This window comes from Rhinatrema bivittatum, chromosome 8 (assembly GCF_901001135.1).
Source record: "Rhinatrema bivittatum chromosome 8, aRhiBiv1.1, whole genome shotgun sequence".
In the NCBI taxonomy this organism is placed as follows: Eukaryota; Metazoa; Chordata; class Amphibia; order Gymnophiona; family Rhinatrematidae; genus Rhinatrema; species Rhinatrema bivittatum.
The window spans coordinates 125,897,430-125,920,929 of record NC_042622.1 but is presented as its reverse complement, the minus strand read 5'-3'; the positions used below and the strand labels follow the sequence as shown (position 1 = coordinate 125,920,929).

The window sequence follows — 23,500 nt, the reverse complement described above, 5'->3', positions numbered from 1 at the left end:
TTGTGCAAAACATGTGGAACAAATGCAAGAAAGTAATATAACACATAACCGAAACCTGTATAACTAGACAACCGAAACTACGTTTATAAAACCAACAATATCTATGTTAACAATCACAAGAACCTTTTTGCAAACTCTGTTAAACATCGAAACTTTGTAAACTGTTGTGATGGCGAAACCGAACGACAGTACATAAAACTAGATAAATAAAATAAATAAATAAAGTTTACTTTGGGAATGGCCGCTGCTATTAATTGCATCAGTAGCATGGGATCTTCTTAGTGTTTGGGTAATTGCCAGGTTCTTGTGGACTGGTTTGGCCTCTGTTGGAAACAAGATGCTGGGCTTGATGGACCCTTGGTCTGACCCAGCATGGCAATTTCTTATGTTCTTAACAGAATAACCGGGTAGACTGGATGGACTGGTTGATCTTTTTTTTTTTTCCATAATCTACTATATTAATAGAAGAACAGTTCATATTATGAGGCTGAGAGAGAGTAGACTCAAAAGTAACAGAAAGCAGGTCTTCCTGGAAAGGATATTAGGTGCAGAGGTGAGAGAGACAAAAACAGTTACATTCAAGCAGGCATGGAAGGCTCCTTAGTAGTGAAAGGGATACCAGAGATTAACTAGACTCTACCATATGAAACTGCAACAGAAATTACATTAGGTAAAGGAGATGAGTTGTATTATCTGCCATCATATTTATATAAAAACATAAAAAGTGTAAATAAACTTAGAAAAAAAAAAGCAAAACAATGACCTTATCTGCTGATGGAGTGGAGGTGTAGACTAGTGGTTAAAGCAGCAGGCTACTTCATTACCTCAGGTACAAACTTAGGATCTTATTTAGTATTTTTCCCATAATCACAGAATGGGAGAGTAGCCTTAGTAAATCAGGCCCTTAGATTGTGAGCCCTCTGGGGACAGGGAAATACCTACTGTACCTGAATATAATCTGCTCTGAAGTGTCATGAATTGTGAATAAGAGGCATCTGTTTCTATCCTTTGATCAGTAGTCAATTGCGAAATGGGAAATGAGGATTGTGGATCAGTTGGGATGGGCTGTGATGATCACTTATGACCCGTGTAAAACTGGAAATGTGACTGATGATCTACCTGGGTGAGGGGTAGGAAACCAAACTACTGCATCTGATTTTCCTGCTCTTTGGTCCATTCTCTGTACAGTTTTGTCATGTTCTGATATAGGAGGTGAAGAAGTAGCAGTGAATGAGGTGCAAGGTAGAATGATTAATTCCAAACACCCCACCCCACTCCAACGTTCAGCGAGTCCCCCTGTCAAGTTTATAGGGGTGTAGGATGTAGAAGAGTTAGCAATCCCACACTGAATCCCCGACTGGGCTGAAGACATAGCTTCCTTTCACCAATGCCGAGAAGATATGGCCTACTCTCGTCAGACTCTTTAACAAGAAAAAACCCACACCCCTCAGGTAAGTGGAATTTTTAAACTCTTAAGATATTATAGTTATGTAAGTACTTAATTTTACAAGACCTTTGGTGTAGATCCTTTTCTGGACTTCCTCTATTCTTTCAGAAATACTAAGGTGAGGTCTAAACAAGGAGGTGCATGGTAAAACTTCCCCTGTAATCCTTAGAATCTCTCTGGCTCTGGCCACTACCTTATTACACTTTTGATAACCTTCAACTCATCAGATATTTGCCCCTCCATCCCCGGGATCTTGTACATCAGCGTCTTACCATCCAGTGCACGCAGCTTTATGGCATTTCAGTCTAGCTCAAATCAGGGAAGCGAGGCTTTTAAACCAACAAAATCAAACCCTCTTTTGTCAGTAGTATCAAGTCGTTTGTCAAAGAAAGAATTAAAACACAATATAGTACTAGACATTGAATTATTGAACCCATATTGCCGCATCAATGCGACGTGAGCGAGAAACGTCTCTCAGGCAGACGGGAACGGTTGCTGAAACTACCAATCCCAGCATGCTCGCGAGGTGGACGGATGGTTATTGGCTTACGAATGGTCTGTAGGGCACGTGGACGCAACTTCCGCCGGCGGGGTGATGTCACCGTGCGCGCGCATGGTGGGCGTGGCAGTAGCGGGAGCTGCAGGTAGGCCGTGTTTGTTACTAGGAGTGGGCTCCAGGCCGTCTATTTTGCTATCAACTTGCTAATGACCCGTTTCGGCGACGGTGAGAGCGCAAGGAAAAAAAGTGTCATTCTTTCCCAGGGCAGGGACAGAGCGAGAGAACTGTTTAAGGACTCTGTGGGAGGGTGGGCGTAAGAATTCTCCTTATCACCGTCGCCACCGGAGAGACAGAAAAGGCGTGGACGGTATAACAGCCCCAGGGCAGGGAATGCGAGAGTAGAGCATGAGTTAGAGCTAGGGCAGCGACTGGGGCGGGAGTTCTAACAACCCCCTCTCCCCACGGACAGTAACAGTAAAAGAGAGGGAAGGGTGAAGCAAGCTCCAGGACAAAGGGAGAGGCACAGAAATAGGACTAAGGGGAAGGTTTCCCCATATAGTTTCAGTTCTTTAAAGATAAGCTGAATCGGCTTTCTATGTTACATTGCATGTGTTGCAAAAAATAAAGCAAAGTACACCTGTATCAGGAAGTGTCAATAGAGACTATATTACAACTGCATATATGGGCTTGTCTTTGATGACAGAGCCGTTTGATAGCTTAGCCGGGGTGTTGGGGGGGAAGCAGGGCAGGAAGCAGGTTATTTGGGGAGAGGGGTAAGAGTTAATCAGATGCTGAAGAGTGCAATTAACTTACCATATAGCTATGATGTAGATTGTACCATTTATTTAAAAAGTGAAATGCCAACTTTTTAAATATTGACTTTGGAATGTTTTATTTCCTGAAGATAGCATATTTTGTTATCTGGTAAAAAAATGTTCATGGACAGTCTGCCAAATCTCGCCGGTTGGTGGTGGTGCCTCAGCTTTGTCCGGCAGAAGCATCCAAAAGTCTTCCTAGGGCACTGGAGTGACAAGTGAGATGCTTTCTGCTAAATATATAAACCTCCAGGATGTAGTGGCCTGCTATTTTATTCAGTTCTTTGTTGTCAAAAAAGATATTTGACTTTAGGATTAGATGTAGCACTGGAATATTGTATACCTGACTGCCTCCTGTTTGTTTCTGTGGCAGGGGAGCCTTCATAATTAGTGTGATTACCTGTATTTGGGGGCACATTTACTGTTCAAAATGGCAAGGAACAGAATTAACCTAGGACTTTCTGCTGTTATGGAAAATCAGATTACGTACGTGATATCTGTGCATTGGTGTGCATTAGGAATTCCATCCTATACTACAGATAAACTCAGCTGTGATTACAGCCAAGTAACCACAGTGAACACATTTAGGCAGCGTCAGAGTCTCTCTCATTCCTCTGTCACGGCTGCCTGGCCCTCTTTTATTTTTCAGCTGCCGGTGGGATGGGGGTCCACCAATGGCTGCAAAGGCCGTCAGTGACCATTGGCTGTCTGCACCTGCCAGTTCTGGTGGGGCCGTGATGCTCCTCTTCCTGCCATGCTGCTCCTGTTTTAATTTTCTGATGCGGGAGCTGTGCTGCTCTCCCGCCTCTGAGGAAGTAATCAAGAAAGACCCACAATATCAGGCCATTGTTGTTGACATCATTGCAAGGGGCCAGAATCAATGGGGCAAACTGAGTAGGAGGGCTGAAAAAAAAGAGACCTTTAAATATCTCAAATGATCCCTCGAAAGGAGGCTCTAGAATAAGAGGTCATGGACAGCGTAAAAGGGGTTAGACTCAGGAGTAATTTTAGGAAATATTTCTTTACAGAGTAGTGGTTGCATGGAACATCCTTCCAGTGGAGATGCTGGAGACAAAAACAGTATCTGAATTAAAAAAAAAAAAAATCATGGTATAAATACAGGGGTTCTCTGAGTAAGTAGGAATTGTAAAGGTTACATAAATTGGGCAGACTAGATGGGCCATATGGTCTCTTTTGCCGTTATGTTTCTATGTAAGTGCATTTTACTCATTAATAATACTGTTCCATTCATTGTCACAGAAGAGTGACAGAATGCACAGATTAACAATCAAAAACAGAAATCCGATCTGACTTGGAAGCGATAGAGCAAGGCCACTTGTGGCACCTGAATATTTCATTTTCAAGTGACCTGTAGAGGTGTAGATAACACTTTAACTGATCAATACATAGTCTTGGGGGAATTCTGCGCTACTGCATTGCGCAGAACTTGGCAGAATTCCCCCCCCCCCCCCCCCCCCCCCCCCGGTGCAGAATTGCCATTAGTTTTAAATGTGCTCCATGCTAACTTAATGGAGTGCCCCCTAGTCTTTCTATTATCTGAAAGACTAAATAACCAATTCACATCTACCCTTTCTAGACCTCTCATGATTTTAAACACCTCTATCATATCCCCCTTCAACCGTCTCTTGCTAGACACATAAAGTTCCTGGATGTAATAAATGACTGCTTCATGGAGCAATTGGTTCAGGAACCAACAAGAGAGGGAGCTGTTTAGATTTAATTCTTAGTGGAATGCAGGATTTGGTGAGAGATATAATGGTGGTGGGGCCACTTGGCAACAATGATCATAACATGATCAAATTTAAACTAATAACTGGAAGGGGGACAATAAGTAAATCTGCAGCTCTAACTCTAAACTTTCAAAAGGGAAGCTTTGATAAAATGAGGAAAATAGAAAAAAACTGAAAGGTGCAGCTGCAAAGGTTAAAAGTGTTCAACAGGTATGAACATTGTTTAAAAATACAATCCTAGAGGCGCAGTCCATATGTATTCCACACATTAAGAAAGGTGAAAGGAAAGTAAAACGATTGCTGTCATGGTTAAAAGGTGAGGTGAAAGAGGCTATTTTAGCCAAAAAAAACATCCTTCAAAAATTGGAAGAAGAATCCTTCTGAAGAAAATAGGATAAAACATAAGCATTGTCAAGTTAAATGTAAAACATTGATAAGACAGGCGAAGAGAGAATTTGAAATGAAGTTGGTCATAGAGGCAAAACTCATAGAGTTGCCAAATTCTGCGCAGAAAATAGCAGAGGCAGTGGCATGCCGCAAACGGAGCACACGAAGACGAAGGCCCGTGTGTGCCGCGGAATGCGCTCCACCTATGATGAAGATGAAAGCCCTGGCACGCCGTTTGCAGCAAAAATGGAAGGCCTCCGCTCTCAGCGAAGATGGAAGGCCCCTGTGTGCTGCAAATGGAGTTGGGGCCTGAGAGGGCAAAGTGGCCAGGAGAGTAGGGAGAGCGAGTGAATTTTTAGGGAAATTCTGCTCAAAATATTTAAAATTCCGCATCTTTAAGTAATAACTTTTTTCTGTATTAATTTAAAATATAATTACTTACTGTCATGTAAATTGTGTTATTTTGACCAATATAAAGTTTGCAGAATTTTAAATTTTTTGCGCAGAATTCCCCCAGGAGTAAATACAGCAGCTTCCAAGTAGAAGGGCATTACCTAGGAAAAAGCATGAAGGCATTCCTGTACCCAGGTTAATTTTTAGATAATTATGAATTTGACCTTGACACTATGAAAAGTGGATCTGGGAGAAAGATTTTTTATCTTTTTATTCCAAAGAAGCATAATCATAACAAGAAAATATATTTGGTCAAAGAGAAAGGGCATCCAGATATAAAACTGAGACACTATGCAATACGATCAATAAAAGGAGCAGGTTGGTATTTTAAAGGATATGGCCAGCACTGCTTCATGAACTGCTTATAGTACTTTTCCTGAAACATGGCTTTGCTTCATTAGTCTTTCAGCCTACCCCAGCTTTCATTAATATTCTGCATGCATTCTAGGACTCAGGGAAACAATTTAAGAATGAAATTAATTTTCTGTTGTCTCTGACAAAAATGTGACGGTGCCAACTACTGACAGTTGTGACCATCAACAATCTCCCAGGAATGGCAGTTCTATACATAGTATTGTACAAGCACTGCATGTTGTGGAAAATTAGAATGGAAATTGCCATTCAGATGTTCTGTTCATGTGGCATGTATAGAAGAGGCAAACTAGTACAACACTTTTGCCTCCTCGTTCTGCGCTCTTCAATCTGTGTCCATCTGCTATATTCCAGCTTCCTCATGTACCGCAACCCCCAGCATTCCTGCTGTTACAGGCCCCCACCCCTAAGCAGAGATGGTCAATTCCAACTCCAGCCCTGGAGTTGGAATTTTGGGTTGGTTAGTTTGGGGGCAGGGAGCAAAGAAATCGAAAGACCTGCTGGAGAAAAAGATGGGAATTTCAGGTCTACCAGGAACAAAGGTCTGCTGGTGGGGGGAGAGTTTCAGAAAACCAGAGGAGGCAAATTCCCAGCACTGTTAGTGCCTAGAGGCAGCAGAAAACAAAATTTGTCATTGGGAATAGTTCAGTCCCAAGCCTGAAGGCATAGTAGCTGCTAGGCCTGTGAAGAGTAGCATTTAGTCTCTAGTTTGCAAAATGCAATTACTGCGATTCTAGATGAAATTGCTTCGCTCAAATCTTTCATTCCACAAAAAGCGTTCCCACGTTCCCATATTCAGTTTTACATTCGATTACAATCAACATGGGATAAAACTCTTGAACATCTTCACCTCTGTCTCTCGTCAATTAAACAATGGCTTCATCAAAATAAACTCTCCCTCACAGTACAAAAACTGAATTTCTTCTTATTCATCGACCATATTCAAATTTCCCTAGTCAAAATATTGTTTTTGAAAACACCATTTTTTCGACAGACATCCCAATCAAAAGTTTGGATGTTTGGTTGGATCCTGTTTTTTCTTTTCATCCACATATCAAAATCATTGTAAAGAATGGATTCTATAAACTTCGTCTTTTGGCAGGTTTACGTCATTTGCTTCATTTTCTTACTATCGTACGTGCAATCATATTTCCACATATTGATTACTGCAATAGTCTTCTTTTCGGTCTTCCATCTAATTCATTATACGCATTGCAACTTCTACTTAATTCTGCTGCCAGGCTTATTACAGGTACCAAACACTATGAACATATTTCTCCCATTCTTCAAAAGCTAAATTGGCTCCCAATTAGTCAAAGAATCCAGTACAAAATCTGTATGACAATTTTCAAACTGCTGAGTTCACACTCCTGCCCATGGTCTAAATCACTTCTAAAAATCTATAAACCATCAAGAGAGCTGAGATCTTCCCAAGGAAGTTTGCTCAACATTCCATCTGTTCGTCATGCCCACCTTGCCACTACACGTGAGTCGGCTTTCTCTGTAGCTGCTCCAATTTTCTGGAATACGCTTCCCTTTGAGCTTTGGCTAGAAGACTCCTTAAAAAAAAATTCAGAATGTATTTAAAAAATTATTTACTGAAATTAGCCTTCCCTTAATGCATTAAGCAAGACTTCTTGCGACTGTTTGCTGCAATAGAACAAGGTTTTGTTGATTTAATGTTTATATTTTATTTGTATTGTATGTTTTTAATTTGTGAATCGAACACTTGTAAATCGCTTAGATCAATTTGCGTTAAGCGATTAATACATTTTAATAAATGAAAATGAAATGGCTTAAGACTCAAAGGAATAGTGGTCACAGGGGTGGCAAAGAAAGTAAGAAAAAAGCAGTGACTGGTGGGGCCAGGGGTGAGCAGTGGTGGCTTGGAATGGGCTGGGGTTGGGAACAACCTTTGGGCTGCAGGAGGAAATGGGAGATACAGGCTGGAGAGGATGGGAAAAATGTTGGGAGGAGTAGAGAGAGCGAACACTTTTTAAAAAGGCTATATAAGTATTTTTCTCCTGTCTCCTAAGAATTTTGACTGACACAAATTTTCTTTCTTTCTTTTTTTTGACTGGACAGTTTCCTCCTGCTCCTTTGCAATTACAGCTTCCAACTGGAATCAAGGCTGCATTCTGGTGCCACAAGTCTTCATTTGCAACTAGGCATTTTTCCTCTATTTTATCTCTCCCAAATTATTTAGTCCAATCATTGCATTGACAGTCTGGTCAAGGCTCTTTCCAGATCTCTACAAACATGGATCCTGAATCTGGCCACTAGGTGTCTTCTTTAGCAACAACTTTGACTCCATTATCCTCCAAGTTGCAGTGAACGCTGCCTCTGCAGCATCCCCAGCAACCTGGGAAACAGAAGACCCAACCCGGGGATCAAAACTGGGAGCTTCTGCATGACAGTGCACAGGACTTACTGAGCTATTGGCACCATTGCACCCAAAACTTAAGAGCCTTGATCTGACCCATACTGTGTCCAGTAGTGGCCATACTGTGTCCAGTAGTGGCCAGTCACAAGTACCTGGAAAGTACCCAAACATTAAATAGACCCCAAACTATTCTTCCTTATTGATTAATAGCAGTATAATGGACTTCTCCTCAAGGAACTTATCCAAACCTTTTTTTATACCCAGTTACACTAACTGCCATAACTACATACTCTGGCAATGAATTCCAGAGCTTCACAATGCATTGAGTGAAAAAAGATTTTTTTCAGATATGTTTTAAATGAGCTTGCTAACTTCATGGAGTGCCCCCTAGTCCTTCTATTTTCTGAGAGGGTAAATTACAGATTTACATTAACCTGTTCAAGTCCTTTCATGATTTTGTAGACCTCTATCATATTTCTCCTCTGCCATCTCTTCTCCAAGCTGAACAGCCCTAACCTCTTTAGCCTTTCTTCATAGAGGAGCTACTCCATGCCCCTTATCATTTTGGGTGCCCTTCTCTGCACTGACTCCAGTGCAACTATATCTTTTTTGAGATGAGGAGACCAGAATTGCACACAGTATTCAAGGTGCGGTCTCACCATGGAACAATACAGAAGCATTATGACATCCACTGTCTTATTTGCCCTTCTCTTCCTAATAATTCCTAACATTGTTTGCTTTTTTGACTACCACAGCGCACTGAGCTATTACAATGTATTATCCACTATGATGCCTAGATCTGTTTCTTGGGTCGTAACTCCTAAGATGGAACCTAGCATTGTGTAACTACAGCAAGGTTTATTTTTCCCTATATGCATCACCTTGTTCTTGTCCACATTAAATTTCATCTGCCATTTGGAAGCCCAATCTTCCAGTCTCACAAGGTCCTCTTGCAATCTGCTTGAGATTTAACCATTCTGCATAATTGTCATCCACAAATCTGATCACCTCACTTATTGTACCCCTTTCCAGATCGTTTATAAATATATTAAAAAGCACCGGTCTAAGTACAGATCCCTGAAGCACTCCACTGTTTTACCTTTTGACACTGTGAAAACAAACTATTTAATCCTACTGTCTGTTTCCTTTCTTTTAACAAGTTTGCAATCCACAAAAGGACATCGCCTCCTATCCCATAACTTTTTAGTTTTCTTAGAAGCCTCTCATGAGGGACTTTGTCGAACACCTTCTGAAAATCCAATTACAATACTTCTATTGGTTCATCTTTGTCCACATATTTATTCACACCTTCAAAAACATTTAAGAGTTGTGTGAGGCAAGACTTCCCTTGGGTAAATTGATTCTGGCTGTGCCCCATTAAACCATGCCTGTCTAACAGACTGATTCAGTAAAGTCCGCGGGAGAGCGGGCAAATGCCCGCTCTCCCGGCGCGCGCACAGGCCACTCGCCTTCTTTTTGACAGGAGCGGCGGCTGTCAGCGGGTTTGACAGCCGACGCTCAATTTTGCCAGCGTCTGTTCTCGAGCCTGCTGACAGCCACAAGCTCGGAAACCGGACGCCGGCAAAATTGAGCGTCCGGTTTTCGACCCGACAGCCGCCGGCCGACTTCCAATTTTTTTTTTCTTTTTTTTAACTTTTTTTACTCTTCGGGACCTCCGACTTAATATCACCATGATATTAAGTCGGAGGGTGCACAGAAAAGCAGTTTTTACTGCTTTTCTGTGCACTTTCCCGGTGCCGGAAGAAATTAGCGCCTACCTTTGGGTAGACGCTAATTTCTGAAAGTAAAATGTGCGGCTTGGCTGCACATTTTACTTTCTGAATTGCACGCGAATACCTAATAGGGCCATCAACATGCATTTGCATGTTGAGGGCGCTATTAGGTTCGGCGGGTTGGACGCGCGTTTTCCGCCCCTACGCGCGTCCAATGGCAGGTAAACGGTGCGCTCCGTCGGCCTGTAAATGCTTTGTATTTTTATTCTTTATAACAGTTCCGAAGATTTTTTCCCGACACTGAAATCAGGCTCACTGGTCTATAGTTTCCCAGATCACCCCCTTTTTTGAAATATCGGGGTTACATTGGCCACCTTCTAGTCTTCAGGTACAACACATGATTTTAATGATAGGTTACAAATTTATTGTAATAGGTCTGAAATTTCATTTTTGAATTCTTTCAGAATCTTGGGGTGTATACCATCCGGTCCAGGTGATTGACAAACTGAAGAGTAATAAATCTGGCATCTTCCAGGTTCATCATGATTTGGTTCAGTTCATCTGAAAATCATTTCCCTTGAAAACTGTCTCCGGAACGGGTATCTCCCCAACATCCTCTTCAGTAAACACTGAAGCAAAGAATGTGTTTAGTCTTTCTGCAATGTCCTTATTTCCCCTGAGTACTCCTTTAACCCTTCAATCATCCAACTGTCCAACCGACTCTTCGCAGGCTTTCTGCTTCGGATATATTTTTAAAAGTTTTTATTATGAGTTTTTGCCTCTGTGGTCAGCTTCTTTTCAAATTCTCTCTTAGCCTGTCTTATCAAGGTCTTACATTTAACTTGCCAGTGCTTATGCTTTATCCTATTTTCTTCTGATGGATCCTTCTTCCAATTTTTGAATGAAGATGTTTGGGCAAAAGTAGCCTCTTTCACCTTACTTTATAACCATGCCAGCAATATTTTGGCCTTCCTTCCACCTTTCTTAATGCATGGAATGCATCTGGAATACAACTTTTCTTTAAAAAAAAAAAAATTACACCTCTGGTCATAATGATTTTAGTTTTGTTGAACTGTCAATTGAATTATCTAAAAGTTTTGCTAGTGCTGTTGCTCATTTGGGATTAGTACACACTTTGTTAATCTGTATGTGTGGAACTGGTGTGATTTGGCAGTTCTCAGCACTCTCTGAATCCAGGTACTGCTTAGGTTAAAAGATGCCTTTCAGTGAGGCAATTCAAGTGCAGCCTTACACACACCCTTACTTCTCTAACATTAATCCCATCAGAGAAACTTGCTCCATTAGTGTTCATACTTCCAGAACAAAGTACATATCCGATTACATCTTCACACTATATTTTAGTCACAAACAAGAAGAATTGCTTGTTCAAAGTCCATCACAATGCATATTAAAACCAAAGTAATCAATCTCTAGAGACTTTTTCCTTAGCTCCTCACATAAGGCTTTTTCATATTATTTCTTTAAAAGGGAAAGCAGAGGCAATCAAACAACAATTATTAATATATCACACTAGAGATCAGTGACGGAGAGAGATTACCATTAATAATAAGCTTCTAACTTTAAATAGTGGATCAAAAATTATACAGCATCCTCTAGAGGCCAAGCGTGCTGCTGTATGAATACTACCAGACAGGCCTTGATCGCAAAAATATTCATCACAAGATATTAAAATAAAAAGATTTTGTCTGGCTGCAGGCAGTTATAACTTGTGAGCTTGAGCTAAATTTTACAGAGCAGTAGGGGCTGGATTACTCTTTTACTGGATCCTGGGTACATTTGTAGAACCCCATTTACTCCCTTCCCAGGCTGATCACATCCGCAAGTCGACTCATCTGATGCAGCGAGGAAGCAGGGCAAGGGAGCTGTAGGACCGGTTTGGGGGTATAGCATCAGGGGCAGCAGCTTGGGCATAAGCAGGGGGACCGAGCCCAACATGCACTGAAAGGCAGGGCAGTCATGGGACAAAATGTCACTCAAGGCAAGGGTTGTTTTTGGCACCCCGCCCCTTTTCCCTGTTGGGCTTGCATGCTCGCAAACTCACAGGCTGACTTAAAAAGGCCCTGCTTCCCATGTAGAGGCCAGAAGGGAGCAGGACCTTCGAGCATGTGTTGGTTCAGTCTCTGCACTCATTTGCGACATGTTGCCGGCTGCCATCCAGCCCAGAACCAGGCCCTGCAGTTTCCTCCAGATTGTTCCAGGAGAGATGAATTGTGCTGGGAGGGAATGGATGTCTGTGGTGGGTGAAGAAAGAGAGGGGGTGTGGAATCGAGCCAAGGGAAGGATTGGAGCCATGTGAAGGTAAAAGGGGAGGAATGTCTGCTGCCAAGTAAACAGATTACTTGATGGTATTACATCAGCATATATCTGGTTTAAAGGTTCTGCTAGCCTCCTTTGATTAAAAATGTTGCAGGAATTTTCCGATTTTATGCAGGAGATTCCCACCAGTTGTTGGAGACTTGGCAAATCTGGGAACACATTACTGTTTTCAGCACTAGACATGTGCCTGGTTTGCCTGCATATTAATCCAGACCTGACTAGGAAGGTAAAGTGTTTTTATACCGAAACCTTTGAACTGGAAGTTACTAATCGGGGACACACATGAGCATGAACAGATTGAAAGTATTTCATTTTATGAAATTTACTTGGATCAGTTAAAATATGCTGCTTTTTCTTCATAATGCATTGCTCCTTTCTCTTATTGCTTGATGAGGTTTAGAGCCACACTAGCTGGGAAGAATCCAGTTACACTGCAGAGATTTAAATAACTGGTTGGCTGAGACAGGTTTGACAAAACTAAGCTTGGCATTCACATGTCAGTCATGGGCCAGGAAGAACTGTACAACACACAAGGGCTGCTCAAGAGCTACAGGGTCAGGTTGCTTTTAAAGCGTCAGTCACCGAAAATAGAACACAATGGTAGTAACAGCCATTACAGATCGGTTTTAACAGTAACTGATCAATGGTAAGCATAGTGCAGGTGATATTTTCCAAACATTTCCCACAGAATACTAGCACTTCACCTCGGTTTTAACATGCAGTGCCCTCTAATTATTGCAGCAGAAAAGCATCTACAGCTATCAGCTCTATTAATGTCCCTTAATCCTATTTATCAGGTCCTGTCCTGCCACAATACAATGTTAGGCCATGTGTTGAAATTCTGTGATGTGCACACATGTCCACCAGGACCTCAACTGAGGCCATCTCCCTTGTTTCAGCTGTGCTATTTTTCAGTCTAGTTTCCCAGTTGAAAGTGAAGAGGAACAGATTAATATGTTTCCTCTAGTTAAGTACATCTTTTATTTCAGTCGGTCGTTCCCTACAGCTTGTGTACATCCAAGGATATGACAAGGAGAGGCAGATGATTACCATGTTCTACCTTTTAATTCCCAAGAATATGATTGTCAGTATAACTATATCTGTTTTTGATAGGGGAGACGGGGATTTTATTGCTACCATTAGGTTTCTTTGTTTGACTTATAAATTATGTAAGTAAATTACTCCGCTTAAAACTGTCTTCTCAACACAGACTCTGTAGTGACCTGTGTGAATTCTTACATTTGCATACATTGATAAACTGCATGCACCTGTATAAATGTCATCTTTTCAGCACTAAGGGGAAAGAATATACTTTTTCTCCTTTTCAGATAGAAAAGAGTACTAAAGAATAAAATGTTTTTGTTTTTTTTTTCCTTTTCTAATATTCTGTAGACGAAGCTGCCCTGAGATACCATGGCCACTGCTCCAAACTTGAACCCAGATGCACTCCGTGAGGTCTTGGAGTGTCCAATTTGCATGGAAACATTTACAGAGGAACAATTAAGACCCAAGCTCTTGCACTGTGGACATACCATCTGTAGACAATGCTCAGAGAAGCTCTTGGCAAACAGCATCAATGGAATACGCTGCCCTTTTTGCAGTAAGGTAACCCGCATAGCAAACCTGAGCCAACTGACAGACAATCTGACAGTACTGAAGATCATTGACACAGCTGGTTGGAGTGAAGCAATGAGTATTCTCATGTGCAAATTATGTGGGCGAAGGCTACCTAGACAGTTCTGCAGAAGCTGTGGCTTGGTGCTCTGTGAGTCCTGCAAAGAGGCCGAGCACCTGCAGCAAGGGCACAGTGTTCTGTCAGTCCGAGAGGCTGCTGAAGAACGGAGGAAGGGATATGAAGAGAAGCTAACAAACCTGCGTCAGGAGATGGAAGATTTGCAGAAAAGAAAGGCCTCTCTGGAAGTTCTGTCAAAAGTCCTGAAGAACAAGTATAAAACAGTACTACAAGACTATGGCAAGGAGGAGCGCCGGGTTCAAGAGGAGCTAGCAAGGTCACGCAAGTTTTTTACAGATTCATTGTCAGAGGTGGAAAAAGTAAATACCCAGATTCTAGAGGAACAAACATACCTACTGAATATTGCCGAAGTTCAGATAGTGTCCAGATGTGATTATCTCCTTGCCAAAGTAAAACAAGCAGACACAGCTCTTTTAGATGAGGCAGTAGAGGAGGAGGAACCAGTGCTGAGTACTGATCCGCCAATGGAGCTGACACTACAGGAAGTGGAACTCCTTAAGGTAGGTCATGTTGGGCCTTTACAGGTTGGTCAGGTAGTCAAGAAACCATACACGGTCAATATAGAGGAAATTATTCCAGAATCCACTGTATTATCATCTGTGGTATTTAAGGATGTGGATATGCCATCTGATGAGGCTAGCAGTCTGACTCCAAATTCATCCCCTGCCAAACCAAAATTACCAGAAACTGCCTGCAATATTCAACAGTGTCATCTGCTGAAGAAGATGGGCTCCAAAGGCAGCGTGCCTGGGATGTTCAACCTTCCGGTCAGCCTACATGTTACTGCCCATGGGGAGGTGCTTGTAGCAGATCGAGGCAACTTCCGAATCCAGATTTTTAACCGGAAAGGATTTCTGAGAGAGATCAGACGCAACCCAAGTGGCATTGATAATTTTGTGCTCAGTTTTCTAGGGGCAGATCTACCAAATTTGATCCCCCTTTCTATTACTGTGAACTGCTATGGATTGATAGGCGTGACAGACAATTATGATAACTCTGTTAAAGTGTATACCACAGATGGACATTGTGTTGCTTGCCACAGAACACAACTCAGCAAGCCATGGGGCATTGCAGCTATGCCCTCAGGACAGTTTGTAGTGACTGATGTGGAAGGGGGAAAGCTATGGTGTCTTACTGTAGACCGTGGTGTCGGGATTGTTAAATACAGTTGTTTGTGTAGTGCAGTTCGGCCAAAGTTTGTCACCTGTGATTCTGAAGGGACTGTGTACTTTACCCAGGGTCTGGGGTTGAACCTTGAGAACCGACAGCATGAGCACCATCTTGAAGGGGGCTTTTCTATTGGGTCTGTAGGACCAGATGGACATCTGGGCCGTCAGATCAGCCACTTTTTCTCTGAGAATGAGGATTTCAGGTGCATCTCAGGGATGTGTGTGGACACAAGAGGGGACCTGATTGTTGCAGATAGTGGCCGTAAGGAAATTCTGCATTTTCCTAAAGGAGGTGGCTACAGTATCTTAATACGAGAAGGACTTGTCTGTCCGGTTGGTGTGTCAGTTACACCAAAGGGACAGCTGCTAGTCCTGGACTGCTGGGATCACTGCATAAAAATCTACAGCTACCATTTGAGAAGGTACTCTACACCTTAGGTGGGTATCTTGACTGCACAGAGTATGGATGCTGTCATCCTGACATACACTTTAGGTGTCGTCATGATTTACACCAATCATGTATCGTATTTGCTGCCCCTTTCTCAGAATTAACCATTTAGAGTGTTTTAATAACTTGGGTACTATTACACATGAGAGATCTAACAATGGATTTAACAGTTGGAAATCAAGGTAGATCAGCCTTTTGAAGTGTATCATCAGAAATTTCTCCCTCTTCATTCACAAAGTATACCACTTATATTGTGTTTGAAATAAAATTATTGAATTTTTTTTTTTTTTTAACTGATTTTCCATTGCTGTGGTTAGCTCCCAAGTACCTAAAATTATAATAAAGCATCTGATTAGCTCCTCTAATGTAGCTCCCCTCGGATCATGCCTTCGGCTATTTTATGTGAAATGACTGCCCGCGATCTCTGCAATAAAATCTTTAGCCTGTGTGCTGTGTAATGTTATTATTGCATCCATCACTGCATACTTATCTCGGGAGATACTTTTAGCAGCGGCTATCAAGAGTGTAGAAAATACCCAGAATGCTACAGGACATAAGTTATTGTAGGGGATCGAGTCTCCTTTATGGAACAGAGTTGAGGGCACTTTTTTTTCTCAAACATTACACACAGATATGAGATAAATGTTAATTCAAGGATTTTAAGCTATAGTTTCAAGCTTAACTCAGCCAATTTCAATATTCAGCTGCTGTGCAGCTCAGTTAGGTAGCCAGATAAACTTTTCCAGCTAACTTGGCCTATATATTCAGCGGTGTGACTGAGCTGCTGACTATATCCAGCTATGTTAGTTAGCGGGATAAGTTTATCAGGCTAACTTTAGGATAGGTGTATGGGCTGACCATTTAGCTGGATAAGTTATCTGGCTAATTCAGCTCCCCTCAGTTACGCATTCAGAATGCTCCTGACTTATCTGGCCAAATTTTAGCCAGATAAAAAGTTATCCAGCTAGAATTTAGCTGGTTAAGTACCCATATTTTCATTTAGTTGGATAATTTCTGAATTACCTGGCTAAATCCTTCTGAATATGGACCTCAGAATGTCTGATTAATAAAGACATTTTACTGAACTAAGTAGTGTAAACCTCATTATCGAGCTACATCCATGTTTGCGCACTTGCAGTAGTAGCTCAGCAGGGTCTTCTGTGCTGAGGGCAGCATTATTGCTCTCAGAGCCAGTGTGAGTGGGATTATAGTCCTAGATGACCTTTTTATATTCATAAGTTTTGTTGCTGAAATAGCTTTGCTACATCCTTTCCTTAGTGCAATGGTTCTCAACCTTTTTCCCCATCATGACACACCTGACAGACCACGCTCACATGCGTGACACACTGCTCATTACAATTCACGGCGGAAATAAACAATAAAGACCTGGTATTATTTTTATGGTTAATAACACAAGGGAAAGATACATATTCTGTCTGAACAGAAATTGCATAAATAGTAAACAGCCCACACCAAAACAGCACCAATTTCTAGTACTTAAACAGTAACCACCATACCTAAGAAAAGGCAACAATGAAAATATTACACAAGGCCTTAAAGACACCAATACATCTCCTATTAGGAAAATGGACCAAGTCAGGCTGTTAAAAAGCCCTACACAGAAACTACACGCCAGCAGGAAAACCTCACCTGAATCACATGTGCTGATCCTCACCTAACAAAGAATAAAGAGACCAAAACGCATAACTAGAAGCATGCAAACAAAAACTGAATTGGAAACTGCAACAAGCAAGAGTCTCTGTATGCAGTGTAATACAGGAAAAAAAGAAACATTACCAGTCCTTATAAAACAAATCAAGAAATATAAAATCAATAGCAGTAAAACCATACAAACAAAAAGAACAGATTATTTCGAAACAGCTGATGAATGGAATATCCAATAATTGAAAACTCATATAAAAAGTTTCTAGATACCAATAAAATATTTAAAAATAGCAGACACAAAGACCCAGTAATGAAAAATAATGATATCAAAATGTTTGCTCTGCATACCTGGGAACATTTGATATCCAGGTGCCCTGAGATTGTTTTGAATTAGCAGGAGGAGGGATGGTTTGCTTGCAACTTTCTCCTCTCTCTCACACTGGCTCTCAATCGCTTGCATATACACTTGCTTTTTCTCTCATATAGGCTCTTAATTACACATGCTGTTTATCTTTTCATGCTTACACACACAGGCTTTCAATCACACACACATGCTGTCTTTTTCTCTCACACACGTACTCACACACAGGCTTACAAACATGTTCTCTCTCATTTACACACAGGCTCTCAATCACATGCTCTCACCTAAACCAGCTCTCAATCACACACAGACACACATGCTGTCTTTCTCTCACTTTCACACATAATCTCAATCAAATACTCACATGCTCCCTCACCTAAATCAGCTCTCAATCACACACAGACACACATGCTCTCTCTCTTATTTATACACACAGGCTCTTAATCATACATACACATGATCTCTCTGACACACACAAAGGATCTCTATCACACACACATACTTTTCACACAAACAGGTTTTCAATTAAAAACTTACATTTATGCTCTCACACACAGGCTATCAATCGCACACATACTTTCTTTCACATATACAGGCTTTCAATCATTCACATACATGCTATCTCACACACACAGGATCTCAAACACACATGCTTGCTCATTCACTCACTCTCCCCCGAACTAGCAGCGGCAGCAGCCTCCTCCAAACCTAATGGCAGCAGCAACCTCCTTCATTTTCAGTCCTCATGGAGAAAGGAGTCCCATCGGCCATGAGGGTTGATGTTCCTCGTTTTACTTCGAGCCACGCTGAACGTTCTTCAGACCGCGCCTCTCTTCTTTTCTTTGGGCCGATGCTGAGCGCACTAGCATGGTCTCTTCTTCATGTGCACGCACCTGCTGCTCACCACTTCCTCTTCCAGGCCGCGAGGGGGGCGGGAAGAAGAGAGCATGCTGGTACCACTGCGTCCTGCTCTTCTGCTGCTTTCCACCCAGGCTATCTGCATTTTAAGCCCGGGCAGAGGACCTATTTCGCTTGGGTAGGGGGAGCAGCTGGATCAGTGGAGGACCGGGAAGTGTGGCGACACACTGGTGTGTTGCGACACACCGGTTGAGAACCGCTGCCTTAGTGTATATTGAAATGTCCATACTGTGTTTGTGTATTAAAATAATTAAGCCAATTTAGTCAGGAACAAAAGGTGTATGCAGTCATTTGGTCAAGTGGCTGGATATAAACGTGACTGCAAAACAGAATTCTCCAGTGAGCAGAAGTACTACTCTATACCGCTGATAATAGAGTGAATCTTTGTTACATTGAATTTTTTGAGCAATGTTCCTGGGTTTAAGGTTAGCTACCTGCAGGCATGGAGAATTTCAGGCACCTGAGCACCTAAAACTTGGCACCAGCCAGAACCAATGCTGCTGTGATAGGCCTGGTCCAAAGGAAGCTGTTGTGCTCCTGGGCTGCATCCTTCCCATAAAAAAGACAAGAGGCTGGGGAAGGGAGACCAAAATAGGTAAAGGAAACAAACATCAAGGCAGAATGAATTTGGCTGGCACCCAGGTCTTCTATTTTTCCACCTCTGGTTTCCTAATAGACAGGAGCCAGATTTCTTAGGAACCCAAGTAGAGAATTGATTTCTGTTTAGATGACATTTAGTGACCCAGTCTTTCCTGCCACCTCCCCTACACAAACACACACGTTCACTCACATTGGAAGAAGCATTTTAGAGAACAGAATCGTCTTCAGATGGAACAATAGCTATTCTAGCAAACAATCATGTCATACAGTATGTTTTTTTTAATAGACACATCACTTTAAACAAAGCTTTTACCATCTGTTTTGCCCTAGAATTACAAAGGCATAAAAGAACATGATTTGCAGTCATATCATAAAAGAATAAGATGCAAATAATTTCAATCCTGGGGCATGTCATTTAATTCCAAGTAGTTTACATCTACTCTATTTTCTCATGTTTCAGATGAATCAAAATGGGGCGTGCTCATTCTCCTCAACATGTGAGGAGTGGTTTTGTTAAGACAGATCATGCCACAGCTTCTTTTCTACTGTGTTCTTCCCCCAGTGTGATTAGTTGACAAAAAAATGTCAAAATTATTTTTAGAAGTTCTAAGATATTATTTATGTGGGAAAGAAATGCCCTTTTTTCTGAATAGTCGGGTAATGTTCTATATGAGAAATTGAATCAATTAGACTATCCATCACAAGGAACTTGCATTGCTATAAATGTTTTATCCTGCTTCCATGGTGAGAGGCACAAGAGCTGCTTCTGCACTATGCATCATACAGAGGAATAGGAGGGGGGAATACAGAATAATGCAAAAATAGAAATGGCTGCTAGATTCTCCATCTTTCCAGGGCCACAGACTGTGGAAAGGTGGAAAATAATGAAAAGATTTTAAATTAATAGATGTGCTTTCTGCATAAAAAGGCAGATCCCACCCCCCCCCCCAAGTATACCAGTAAAAGCATATGTGCTGTTTTATAGCATACATATCTTTATTTGAATTTATTCATCGCCCATATCCTGGGTGATGAGCAAAGGCACAATCATAGTATACCTTTGCCCGCATAAAAAAGTACTAGATCTCAGTTGGAAGAGTGAAAATCCCCATGCAGATTTAATTTTCAAATCTCCACATGTACTTTCATGTGCCTACTTTCCACCTGCTTGAGCAGGCACAAAGTATGCAGCTACTTATGTACCCGCATTGTGTGTGCTGGCTGCATTTTCCAAAGGAAATTGTACAATGAGTTTCTCTTTGGAAGTAAGCTTACAAATGAAGGTTCTGAAAGTGCAGTTCAGCTGACAGTTCAGCTGACAGTGACAATAGTTCTCTTATCTGACTGCACATTTTCCCCTTTTTCAGTGTTAAAGGTAGCTGGAAAGATAGCACGTGCATTTAGAAAGTGCAGCTGTTGCCGAGAAGTGCTGTTACTATGCTTATCACTATAAGAAAGTTAATGGATATTGTTTAAAAAGTGAATAAATAAAAAGATTTACAAAGCCTGCTGGCATCAAGCCAAGTTTTTTTTTGTGTGTGTGCTTTTTTTATTACATATGTATTGGAATAATTGTACACTGCTGCGTGTAGAATGAGGGCTGCCAAAATTTCCTGTTGTGTTTGTACATGAATATCAGACAGCATACTTAAAACAAAAGATGGAAAGATTTAATTACCTGTATAGGGGAGAGAAGGCCAAGACAGCAGCACAGGCCTAAGTTAAGAACATAAGAACATGCCATACTGGGTCAGACCAAGGGTCCATCAAGCCCAGCATCCTGTTTCCAACAGTGGCCAATCCAGGCCATAAGAACCTGGCAAGTGCTACTGTTGCTAGTAATAGCAGTGGCTATTTTCTAAGTCAATTAATAGCAGGTAATGGACTTCTCCAAGAACTTATCCAATCTTTTTTTTTAAACACAGCTATACTAACTGCACTAACCACATCCTCTGGCAACAAATTCTAGAGTTTAATTGTGCATTGAGTAAAAAATAACTTTCTCCGATTAGTTTTAAATGTGCCACATGCTAACTTCAGGGAGTGCCCCCTAGTCTATTATCCAAAAGAGTAAAAACCGATTCACATTAACCTGTTGTAGAACTCTCATGATTGTAAACACCTCTATCATATCTCCCCCCCCCTCCCCTCAGCCGTCTCTTCAAGCTGAAAAGTCCTAACCTCTTCAGTCTTTCCTCATAGGGGAGCTGTTCCATTCCCTTTATCATGTTGGTCGCTGTTCTCTGTACCTTCTCCATCGCAACTATATGTTTTTTGAGATGTGGTGACCAGAATTGTACACTGTATTCAAGGTGCGGTGTCACCATGGAGCGATACAGAGGCATTGACATTTTCTGTTTTATTCACCATTCCCTTTCTAATAATTCCCAACATTCTGTTTGCTTTTTTGACTGCCGCAGCACACTGAACCGATGATTTCAATGTGTTATCCACAATGACGCCTAGATCTTTTTCTTGGGTGGTAGCTCCTAATATGGAACCTAACATTGTGTAACTATAGATGTGTAACCATAGCATGGGTTATTTTCCCTATATGCATCACCTTCACTTATCCAAAATAAATTTCATCTGCCATTTGGATGCCCAATTTTCCAGTCTCAGAATATCTTCTTGCAATTTATCACAATCTGCTTGTGATAAATTGCAAGAAGATATTCTGAGACTCTGAACAATTTTGTATCATCTGCAAAATTTTGGTCATGATGGGCCACCATGATGGACTCACTTGTCGTATTTCTTTCCAGATCATTTATAAATATATTGAAAAGTACGGGTCCCGATACATGTCCCTGAGGCACTCCACTGCCCACTCCCACTGGGAAAATTGTCCATTTAATCCTACTCTCTGTTTCCTGTCTTTTAGCCAGTTTGTAATCCACGAAAGGACATTGCCACCTATCCCATGAGTTTTTACTTTTGCTAGAAGCCTCTCATGAGGAACTTTGTCAAATGCCTTCTGAAAATCCAAGTGCACTACATCTACCAGTTCACCTTTATCTACATGTTTGACAAATCTGCTTCACTTTTTTGAAGGAATTAATAATCAGGCCTACCACATCTAGGTTCACCGTGATTTGGTTCAGTCCATCTGAATCATTACCCATGAAAATCTTCTCCGATATGGGTATCTCCCCAACATCCTTTTCAGTAAACATTGAAGCAAAAAAATAATTTCCTAGCATGTAGCAGATGGACTCTGGACCAATGGGTATAGTGTACTCCTGATAGCAGATGGGAGACAGAGTCAGATTTCAAGCTGATGTCAGCCTACATATACCTGTGCAGGAAGCTTAGCTCTTCAGTATTTCTCAGTCTCCTAAGCAGATAGGGATACTACACACACTTGCACAGTGTTAGAAAATCCAATCCAAAGAAGAAAGAAATTGTACCTCTACAAGACCAGCCCCGCTCTCCTGCAGTGATACCTAAGGGTCCTTCCCCCAGTCAAGAATTCCTAAGGTGATTTCCGAGATCACACAGGCAAACCTCAGTCCGGTAGCCGGTTCCCGTTGTGGACTTAGCCCCCAGAGTGACTGAGAGGCAGCGGGTGCAATACCGAGCGCGGCAGCCAGAAAACAACTATGGCTCTGAAATTGGTCAGCCGACGCGACCTCCAAAATGAACCTCACGAGAATGCCTTTTAAAGGATCTCTCCTGTTTGGGAGCGAATTGGAGAAGTTAGCCAACAAATGGAGTGAATCTCCAGTGCCTCGTTTACCGGAGGACAGGAACAAGAGAAATCAGCTCTCTCCTCCCCCCGAAGAATCCAGGACAGATGTCAGGAATCCATTCTTAAACAGTCATTTGATGTTGCAGCAATGACCCTGCAGATCGCTTCCTTCTGCGCCGGTGTGACACGTGCCTGCTTGCTTCTCTCCAGAGACACAACCACCTCCGCTGAAACATTAGAACCGGCGATATCCTTCCTCCCAGATGCGACCTCATCCCTGGTATGCATCTCAGCCAGGGGCGTCTCTTCCATAGTAGCAGCCAGAAAACAACTATGGCTCTGAAATTGGTCAGCCGACGCAACCTCCAAAACGAACCTCATGAGAATGCCTTTTAAAAGGATCTCTCCTGTTCGGGAGCGAATTGGAGAAGTTAGCCAACAAATGGGGCGAATCTCCAGTGCCTCGTTTATCAGAGGACAGGAACAAGAGAAATCAGCACTCCTCCACCCGAAGAGCCAAGGGCAGAGGAGCCCAGCGCTTCAGACCGTACAAGAACACATACTACCAAGCACCTCACCCCACAGGCAGGGGCCAGTCCTTTCGGAATAGACACAAGAGGGGAGCAGGCTCAGGTACAGGTCCCAGCTGCACCCCACAATGAAAATCAACAGACCCATCTACAGGAAGATGCCATAGGGGGCAGACTTACCCTCTTCT

General features: G+C 42.0%; 2 protein-coding genes across 6 annotated transcripts in view; one reads left to right on the top strand and one right to left on the bottom strand.

Annotated features, from left to right (window-relative positions):
• The window catches only part of ASTN2 (astrotactin 2), a 1,130,819-nt gene that overhangs the window by 533,205 nt on the left and 574,114 nt on the right, over positions 1-23,500 (bottom strand). The gene's annotated exons all lie outside the window — the stretch shown is intronic.
• Positions 1,427-15,995, top strand: TRIM32 (tripartite motif containing 32). 3 transcript variants are annotated; one of them, XM_029612113.1, is made up of 2 exons: positions 1,427-1,451; positions 13,570-15,995. In XM_029612113.1, exon 2 carries the CDS (start codon positions 13,591-13,593, stop codon positions 15,535-15,537), a length of 1,947 nt encoding a protein of 648 aa, XP_029467973.1. In that variant the 5' UTR covers positions 1,427-1,451; positions 13,570-13,590; the 3' UTR covers positions 15,538-15,995. The 3 variants fall into 3 exon arrangements, with proteins under 3 accessions (XP_029467973.1, XP_029467971.1, XP_029467972.1); XM_029612111.1 differs by lacking the exon at positions 1,427-1,451 and adding an exon at positions 1,995-2,091; XM_029612112.1 differs by lacking the exon at positions 1,427-1,451 and adding an exon at positions 2,091-2,171.